Raw genomic sequence first — 10,512 nt, 5'->3', positions numbered from 1 at the left:
TAGCTGAATTATTGCAGATTTCCTTCTGTTTTAAAAAGGCAAATTACACCAGTACAGTGTGCGGCATTGCAGGAAGTGACGACAGTGGAACGCACGATGGAACACGGAAGAGGTGAGTCATCCCCGCCCGCTGCCTCTTACTAATAGTGGCGGCTGCTACTGTGCTTAAGCTGGAGGGGGAGTGCACATGGGGGACCCAGGTGAGGGGGGGGGGGTTCCTGCTTAGCTTAAGCTGGAGGTAGAGCACACATGGGGGACCCAGTTCCTGCCCTCAACCCTTTTATGCGGCGTATGCTACGCCGCGAGTCGGCTAGTATATATATATATATATATATATATATATATATATATATATATATATATATATATATATATATAATGTTATGCATCCTTTGATGAGCCCAAAAAAGTGGAGAGACAAAAAATCTGATAAGGAAAATTATGTTCTTATTTTGTTTTTATCTGCACTTGTTCTTTATTCTACACTTCAATAAGGACTGAAGAAGATGCAGTTGTTCAAAATACAAAGCAACCAAACTATCGTCACTGAAGTCATCCTTTTGGGATTTGGAAGACTTGAAAACATAAGATTTCTGGTCTTCCTGCTGCTCCTTGTGTCTTACTGCATGGCAATATGTGGGAATCTTATGATCATTATTCTAGTGTCCTGCAGCAAGAACCTCCAATCTCCGATGTACTTCTTTCTCACCAATCTTTCCTTCTCTGACCTAATGCTTACCACGGACATTGTGCCTAACTTGTTGCATATTGTTCTTCATGAGACTGGAAGAATGGGTTTTGTAGGCTGTGTTTTCCAGCTTAATTTCTTCATATTTTCGGAGTGTTCCGAGTGTTTTGTTTTAACAGTGATGTCTTATGATCGCTATTCAGCCATTTGCCATCCTCTCCATTACACCTCAGTAATGAATTTCAGTTCTTGTGTGAAACTGACCGGTTTTTCTTGGCTTCTGAGTATTTTTGCCATGTTAATGAGCACAATTACCATCATTTGCCTCAACTTTTGTGGACCAAATACAGTTAACCATTTCTTTTGTGATGTTACACCAGTACTAAAACTTTCTTGTTCAGATATCTCCATGGTTCAGCTGGCCATGGTTTGTCTTGGTGTTCCTACACTCCTACTGCCCTTGTTCTATGTAGTGGTATCTTATAGTTATGTCATTTTTACCATCCTAAAGATCCCATCCTCTACTGGAAAACAAAAGGCCTTTTCCACTTGTAGCTCTCACTTGACTGTTGTTTGCCTATTTTATGCTACCTTAATCTCTATTTATGGTCTTCCAACTAGAGGACAGTTATTAAATATAAGCAAATTGCTTTCACTGCTGTACACATTGGGGACACCACTACTGAATCCTGTTATATACACCTTGAGGAACAAGGAAATCAATATAGCCTTCCAGAAGTTGGTCAACAACATTAAAGGTGTCTTGCACATGCATTTATAATTGTAATAACTCAAACCCAGAAAAAAAACAATACAACTTAGAAGCTCTGACAACTGATATTGAGTTAAGAAAATAACTTTTTTTTTCAACAGAAAGAGGTATATTGAAGCACACAAACAGTACAATGCATATTCACAATTACATGTGCAAGTCAGTAAAGGTTACAACTTGGTTCAGTTTCATATAACATACTAACGTTAGTATGTTTATATTAGATAGTAGTGCATAATAGCTGTGTTGTGCTTCAGAAAAGTAATTAAACTATTGGCAGGCAAGACAATGTCCAGTCCTCCATGTGGTACCAAACATCCTCATACTGTTGCATTGGTGGGGTACAACTTAAAGGGCAACTGAATAGAAAGGCATATGGAGGCTGCCATAGTTATTTCCTCTTAAGCAATACTAGTTGCCTGACAGCCCTGCTGATCCTCTTTCACCGATACTTTTAATAATAGACCCTAAACAAGCATGCCACAGATCAGGTGTTTCTGACATTATTGTCAGATCTGACAAGATTAGCTGCATGCTTGTTTCTGGCGTGATTCAGACAGTTTAGGCGCCAAAACCTGACCTTTAGGCACCAAAACCTGACCTTGCCCCAGGCGCAATTTGGTCTAGATCCGTCCCTGACTACTACTCTAACAACTACTAGCACTGACAATAACACAGTAATCCTATTCCCTAATCCTTAACCTAACCTATACCTAAGGCTAATAGCTGGCCAGCAGGCAGCAGCTGGCCTGGCACACACACAGACACATAGTAGATGCCTGCAGCAGACTGTCAGACAATGACATCAAGCTAATTAATGATTTAACAGTAGTGTAGTGATAGTGAAGGGGTTAATCACTGAACAGCTTATCACTGTGTGTACACAGCCCTTGGTAGGCCAGCCCAGCAGCAATGGAGCACAGCACACACTCTGACTGTCAGACAATGAAATCAATCAAGCTAATTAATGATTTACAATAGTGTAGTGATAGTGAAGGGGTTAATCACTGAACAGCTTTAGGTTTACACTGTGTACAGCCCTTGCAGTTGCAGCAGCACTGGAGCATGTCTCTCAGTGTGCCTTTATCAAGCCAGGATGATATGTCTCATAATGGTAGCCCTCCTTATTATACAGGGGGGCTGGCCAGTGTTCCTTTCTGTGATTGTGTGCCAGGGTTTAGGCTGGGAGCCCTCTGATTGGCTCCAGGATGTCATCTCCTTAGTTACAGTATTTTGGATCCGGATAGGGTCATGCTGCCAAATATCTGCAGATAGCTAACCGGATTCATAAAGAAATCCGGGATCCGAAATCCAAACTGGATAGCGTAAAAATGGTCAGATATCCTGGTTACCAGGATATCCGGAATCCGGATGAGCACCACTGGAAATATCCCAAGCAACCACAGTCATAAACCCCAAACACCACCATCTATCTATCTATCTATCTATCTATCTATCTATCTAATGGAAGTGTGAAGAGGAGGCACTCCTTCCTAAGAGTGAATGTGATGTGCCTTGGCTGTCCGTGTACCAAACGGATAATAAGCAAAAAGTAGATGAAGCTGGCACCATCAAGATGAAGTATTATGCTCTTTTATTTCATATTCTGCATAGCAGTCAGTCACACAGATATGCGACGTTTCAGGGGGATCCCCCTTTCTCAAGCGAGTGACAGAATGGATATTATCAAACATAGTACACAATTTATGCATGGCCACCATATAATCAACCAATCATTGGTCCAGATTTTTGGACCTATCACACAGTCAGAAAGGCTGTGCGGACCTGATGGAAGACTAAAAGATAGGAAGGGAACCAATTGAGGCATAGACAGACTTACCCACGTGTCAGCACCTCAGTAAACCGAGTCACGCCGCATCCATGTACGGAGGACGCCATCTGTGGCCAAGATCCGCCCCCAGGAGGCGGACGGAGCTCCCACATTGGTGCGCGGCCGGGGAAGCACCACGTGACCAGCTCTGGAAGAGCTGTACACAAAAGAGGCCAAAGTGGAACGCGAAAGTGACGCGACGCATGCGGTGACGCATGTACGCATCACGCTCCAGCGTCCACATGACCTCGCCGGCGCTGCCCCAGTCGCATCACCATAGCAACGACCTACACAGCGCTGCGCAAACACGGCACCTAGGTGATGACATCTTGGGAAAGCAGGGCAGTAGAGAAATAAACTAATTTGAAAAGAGAAAAAAAGGAGAACAAAGGTTAGAAATAAAAAGATTAGATATGATTAATATATAGATCCCAGATACATAATAGATAATCTCAATCAACAGGTCACTTCAAATATAGAGGATCATAATAGCTGGGACTCAGAATTCAGATTAGGACATAGTAACTAGGTCATGTAAAACATAAAAGGTAAAAATTAAAATAAGGACATGATAGTTAGGGCAAAAAATAATTAAGATAACCATATGGAATATAGTATTGCAGGTAAAATAAGTTATAGTAAGGGTGATAATTCAAATTCTCTGTTGAGGCCCTGAGGTTCAAGACAATCTAATCTCTCTTCAAATTAGTTTATTTCTCTACTGCCCTGCTTTCCCAAGCTGTCATCACCTAGGTGCCGTGTTTGCGCAGCGCTGTGTAGGTCGTTGCTATGGTGATGCGACTGGGGCGGCGCCGGCGAGGTCTTGTGGACGCTGGAGCGTGATGCGTACATGCGTCACTGCATGCGTCGCGTCACTTCCGCGTTCCACTTTGGCCTCGCTTGTGTACAGCTCTTTCAGAGCTGGTCACGTGGTGCTTCCCCGGCCGCGCACCAATGTGGGAGCTCCGTCCGCCTCCTGGGGGCGGATCTTGGCCACAGATGGCGTCCTCCATACATGGATGCGGCGTGACTCGGTTTACTGAGGTGCTGACACGTGGGTGAGTCTGTCTATGCCTCCATTGGTTCCCTTCCTATCTTTTAGTCTTCCATCAGGTCCGCACAGCCTTTCTGACTGTGTGATAGGTCCAAAAATCTGGACCAATGATTGGTTGATTATATGGTGGCCATGCATAAATTGTGTACTATGTTTGATAATATCCATTCTGTCACTGTGAAGGGGGGATCCCCCCGAAATGTCGCATATCTGTGTGACTGACTGCTATGCAGAAAATGAAATAAAAGAGCAAAATACTTCATCTTGATGGTGCCGGCTTCATCTACTTTTTTTTTTTTTTATCTATCTATCTAATGCAAATATATTCAATGCAAATATATACAATAATGTACAGGGCATATATACAAGAAATGCAGGACTAAATCAGAAGGCAATAAACGTAGTCAAACACGCCAAGTTCAGGTATAACAGATCAGAGTACAGACAGGAGATCAGGAGGTCAAGGATTAGAATATGGGACACAAGAGACAGGAGAGGCCAGGCAGCTCCTCAGGGCAAGGGAATGGAAGTTCTTGCACTTGCTGCAAGCCAGTGCAGTCTTTTTATGTCCTATAGCCACCTGCAACAAATTGCAGCGGGAACAGAAGGATGCTGAAGGGTGGTGACCTCTGCTGGTGGAAGAGAGTCCATACACATGGTTCCCTGGGCCATCTGAAAGCAAGGTCAGTAATAAAATACATCAGAGCCACCTGCTGGGGGCTGGTGAAGTAACAGATAAAGTCATGGATTTTCAGGAAGACAAAGTCATAGATCCTAGCACATTCAATGTTCTGTTCAGGGAGCACTGGGTTTATCCAGTGTGCCTTAAAGCAGTAGGATTAGCCATACTATGCCAGGGAAAAACACATGTATAAGTAGATAAATACCTGATCTACTTACATGCAAATCGGGAATGTAGACAGTTCCCTGTTGGTGCAATCTGGCAATCCACCTTAGGCAGCTCTCAATATCCACTAGAGAAAGTAAAAACATGCAAAAGAGAGAGCGCTCTGAGTGACAAATAAATAAGAGCATCCACCCTGCCAAGCACAGGTCTCACCTGTTCAGAAATGGTTGCTCGTACGACACAGCCTCTGATAGCGTGATAGGGACAAACACCACTATCAGAGGCTGTGTCCTATGAGCAGCCTTTTTTGAACAGGTGAGACCAGTCCTTGGCAGGTTGGATGCTCTTATTTATTTGTCACTCAGAGCGCTCTCTCTTTTGCATGTTTTTACTTGATCTACTTACATAACACATGTCCACATTTTAATTTCAGTGAATTTTATATAGTAAATGAAGATAATTATGTTCCTGGTGGGAACCATGTCTTTTGTCCACAGCTGAGGCTAAATGCTGATGTCATTTCTTCCCTTATTTTTTTTTCCTTTTCTCCTCTAATCGCTGAGTCACCTCAGCCTTGCTTGTAAACACAAGCAAGCATAGGATAATGTTTCAGCTAGGCAGCTAGGCAGGGAAATACAGGTAAGAGGAGGAATATATTATAGATGAAAAGAACCCCCAGCATGCATCTGAATGGCAATGGCTATTAAAGGGACAGTGCTCTTAAGGCATGTGATAACTCTAAAACATAACAGCAGAAAACGTTTTTAAAGTTTTGAATGCACGATTAGCATCTTTATCACTTAATAAATTCAGACCAATTGCTGTTTAAATTTTTTTTTATGGTGACAATCCCGTGTTAAAGGATATGGACCATTCTTGCATCTTTATTGGACACATTATCAGTAGTCAGGGCCTGGGTTACCCTGCCTATGAAGCACGCCAAAATGACAGTTGCACATATTGGGTCACAAACTCAAGAAGGGCAGGGAAGACTTAAAAAAATACAGACATATATTAACCACTTCACCACTCCTTCCATTCATTCGTCTATAACTTTATCATTACTTATTACAATGAAATTAACTATATCTTGTTTTTTTCGCCGCCAATTAGGCTTTCTTTAGGTGGGACATTATGCCAAGAATTATTTTATTCTAAATGTGTTTGTATGGGAAAATAGGGAAAAAAAACATTATTTTTCAGTTTTCAGCCATTATAGTTTTTAAATAATGCATGCTACTGTAATTAAAACCCATGAAATGTATTTGCCCATTTGTCCCGGTTATAAAACCGTTTAGATTATGTCCCTATCACAATGTTTGGTGCCAATATTTTATTTGGAAATAAAGGTGCATGTTTTTCAGTTTTGCATCCATCCCTAATTACAAGCCCATAGTTTATAAAGCAGTAGGGTATTGTACAGTGTTAGCCATCAGTAAAAGCAAGACGTTTTAAATCAGGATGATACCATTTATTGGCTAACTAAAAATGAATAAAAATAAGCAAGCTTTCGGCCATGCAGCCTTCGTCGGGCTTATATCCTGTTAGTTTGCAGGCTGGTGGTACAGACAGCTTATATACATGCAACATCAAAAGGGAAAACAGATATTCTTTTCAAGCATAAATACATGTCATTAAGATGCCTTAATTCAAACAGACCATCTAAATGGGGTTAAAGGTTGCTAGCTAAGATAAGCATCCTTGTTTACTCCCTGCTCACACACCTGGGATTAGGATTGACCCAGAGGTATCGTAAATTCTTAGTTCATAAGTTCAGCTAGAATGGCTGAGAAAGTTTAAATATCATCCGTCTCATACCAATAGAAGAAGTTGTTGTCCTTATTCAAACCATTCTGCACAGCTTTGAACCAATTTATAAATTTTGTTTCTGCTATTAATCGATCATTTGACGTTTTGAAGCCACCCTTCAGGGCAGTGACACGAAGACCATCCATGCTGTGTCCGTTGGACCGAAAGTGTGTAGCAACTGGGAGTCCAGATTTGGTATCATTAATAGTGTGCCTGTGTCCATTCATACGTTTGTGCAGAGTTTGTCCAGTTTCTCCCACGTACATCACATTGGGGCATTTAGCACACATGATCAGATATACCAGATTGGTGGAACCACAGGAAAATGTACCTTGTACTCTGTACTCCTGTTGTGAACGTGGTATCGTTACCCTGTCAGTGGAGTAAATGTGTCTGCAGGTCCCACATATTTTTTGTCGGCAGGGTGATGTTCCGTTTTGTTGAGGCCTATTCAAAGAACTCCTGACAATCATCTGTTTTAGATTGTGTGGTTGCCGATATGACAAGAGTGGAGGTTTAGGGAATATCTTTCTCAGTCTGTGATCCCTGGTTAAAATGGGATGAAGTTCCTTAGCAATCCTCCTTAAAATTTCCAGGTGTGGGTTGTAGGTAACAACCAATGGGACACGGTCCTCTTTCTGGTTTTGCTTATATTTCAGGAGTTCAGTCCTGGGGATTTTGCTGGCTTTCCTGATTTGGGCCTCAGCCATAGGAGGACTGTAACCTTGTTTAATAAAAGTGTTCTTAAGGCGATCCAAGTGCTTGTCTCTGTCCATCCTGTCAGAACAAATCCGGTTGTACCTTATAGCTTGGCTGTAAATTATAGAGTTCTTAATGTGCTTGGGATGAAAACTGTCATATCTTAGGTATGTGGGACGGTCTGTAGGTTTACGATACACAGAGGTTTGTATGTTGTTACCCCTGATGTATATGGTGGTGTCCAGAAAGTTAACCTCTGTGTGAGAGTAGGTAAGTTTCAATTTGATTGTAGGATGGAAGGCATTGAAGTTCCTGTGGAATTGGAGAAGATCATCCTCACTTGCGGACCAGATGATTAAAATATCATCAATGAAGCGGAAGTAGGCCATGGGTTTTATGCCACACGCATTGAGGTATTCCTCTTCGATTTTGGCCATGAAGAGCTTTGCATATTGTGGTGCGAATCGCGAACCCATTGCCACGCCCATCTGCTGTAAATAGAGGTCCTGTCCAAAAGTGAAATAATTATGAGTGAGAATGAATTTGATCAGTCCAGCAATAGGCTTTACAGGTATGCCCTGACCCTGAAGATATTTACGGCAGGCCGCAATACCATCATCATGGGGAATGTTCGTGTACAGGGACTCCACATCCATCGTGGCCACTATGGTTCCCTCAGGTACTGGGCCGATGGCTGTCAGTTTGTTCAGGAGGTGGGTGGTATCCTGTATGTAGCTGGGTCTTTTACAGACAAGAGGTTTCAAGATGTTTTCCAGCCACCCTGAGATGTTCTCTGTAAAAGTCCCGCTCCCTGAGATTATAGGCCTGCCTGGGTTTCCCTCTTTGTGGATCTTGGGAAGCATGTAAAAGCAGGCTGTTCAATAGGTAATCTGGAAGAGAAAATCTCCCTATACGCAGATGATGTCCTTTTATACCTCAGTGACTACACTTCGTCCCTAACAGCTGCTCTTAAAATTTTTAATATCTTTGGGGAAACGTCCGGAATCAGGATTAACTGGTCCAAATCCACTTTATTCCATTTAGACACCCCTATGCTTAATAGTCTGAGTCCCTCCACCCCACTGCAATCAGTCTCTCAATTTAAGTATCTTGGAGTGCAAATTACCAAGGACATCACTGCCTACCAAACCTTGAATATTGACCCCATAGTACAATCATTAGAAAGTAAGTGCAGAATCTGGGACAAATTGCCACTAACCCTGATAGGCCGAATAAATTTAATAAAAATGATATACCTGCCTAAATTTACTTATGTCTTTAGACAATCCCCAATTTGGCTCACGCAACATTTTTTCAAAAAATTAGATTCAATCCTACTTAGATTTATTTGGGCGGGTAAGCAGCCCCGCATAGCTTTGGATATTTTATGTTTGCCAAAGAACAGGGGGGGGCTAGCCATGCCAAATTTTCAGAAATACTTTTGGGCTTCTATACTAGTTACGACCCGCTGGTGGTTCTCGCAGGATGAGTCCAACCCTGCAACTACAATAGAGGCCGCAATCCTGGGCTCGTACGAAAAATTAACAAACTTACCCTATAGAGGGCCTAAATGCTCTTCACAAACCACGAAAGCTATGGTAACGGTGTGGAAGGCATGGGGGGCGGCTAGGGCCCCGCTGGCAAGGGAAAATGTACTCTCACCACATACCCCGTTATGGGGAAACACCCAGCTTCAACACTTTATGACTATTCCGGACCCAGTAATCTGGGCGAGCTTTGGAATTGAAACACTAGCTCACATACAACAGGGGCAAACGATTTTAACATTTTTGATTTCTTAAAATCACAATTTAATCTGCCTAACTCACACTTTTTCCGCTACCTCCAGCTTAAGCATGCTTATTCTTCACAATTTGGAAGATCCCCCCCTCCCCCCGATGCTTTCCATGGACGACTTAGAAAACCTACTTCTAACTAGAGACTTACCTAAGGCACTCTCAGCAATATACCTAGCACTTCTAACCCTCAACAACACTAAATTAGATAAATGCTTCAACAAATGGCAACAGGTAGTGACAGGATTGGAAAGGGATAACTGGGACGAAGTCTTAGAATTATATCCGACCTCGGTCATTTCAGCTAGGGACCAACTAGTTCAGACTAAGTTTCTACACCAAGCCTACTACATGCTGGTGCGTATGCACAGGATGGACCAATCCTTTTCGGACGTCTGTTGGAGATGCCAGGCGGACTGAGGTTCCTTTGTGCATATGTTTTGGATGTGCCCTAGAATTATCCCCTTCTGGAAAGATGTTTTATCAACAATTAATAAATTACTGAAGGTTGCTTTTACCGCTGGATCCAGGTCTCCTGCTACTGGGGAAAATGGAGGAGGACACATTAACTCATCACAAACAGATATTGGTTAAAACTCTTTGTTTCCAGGCCCGCAAAGAAATACTTAAATTATGGAAAAAATCTTCCGTTCCTACATTGGGAATATGGGCAAAATCTATTAATTCTTCCCTGCCCCTATATAAAACTACATACCTGAATAGGAGATGCCCAAAGAAGTACTATAAAATCTGGGGGATATGGGAGACCAGAATTATGGACCCTACGGACTCTGAATTTATTCCAATACTGATATAATAGCTCTGGTATCTCTGATTTATAAGGATTAGGCCATGCGGAGGTAGGGGGTCGGGGGCGAGTCGGGGTACGGACGGTCATCTTCTCTTTCTTTCTCTTCTCTTTTTCATCTTTTCTCTACTTATGTCTTCCTCTTTACAGGGTGGTTCTTGGATACTGCCAACTCAGCATGTAACACTAACCTGATGCTATAATGGTG

At 42.4% G+C, this 10,512-nt stretch overlaps 1 protein-coding gene across 1 annotated transcript; it reads left to right on the top strand.

The window, feature by feature from the left end:
• The first annotated feature begins 506 nt into the window (after window positions 1-506).
• On the top strand, window positions 507-1,469 carry LOC137561935 (olfactory receptor 6B1-like). Its single transcript, XM_068273280.1, has one exon. The coding sequence runs from the start codon at window positions 507-509 to the stop codon at window positions 1,467-1,469; it is 963 nt and encodes a 320-aa protein (XP_068129381.1).
• Window positions 1,470-10,512: the final 9,043 nt, after the last annotated feature.

This window comes from Hyperolius riggenbachi, chromosome 3, assembly GCF_040937935.1.
Source record: "Hyperolius riggenbachi isolate aHypRig1 chromosome 3, aHypRig1.pri, whole genome shotgun sequence".
Taxonomy (NCBI): domain Eukaryota; kingdom Metazoa; phylum Chordata; class Amphibia; order Anura; family Hyperoliidae; genus Hyperolius; species Hyperolius riggenbachi.
This window is presented reverse-complemented; position numbering and strand designations above follow the sequence as displayed.

Coding starts and splice junctions, on each gene's coding strand:
- LOC137561935 (XM_068273280.1), top strand. CDS start 507: ATGCAGTTGTTCAAAATACAAAGCAACCAAACTATCGTCACTGAAGTC.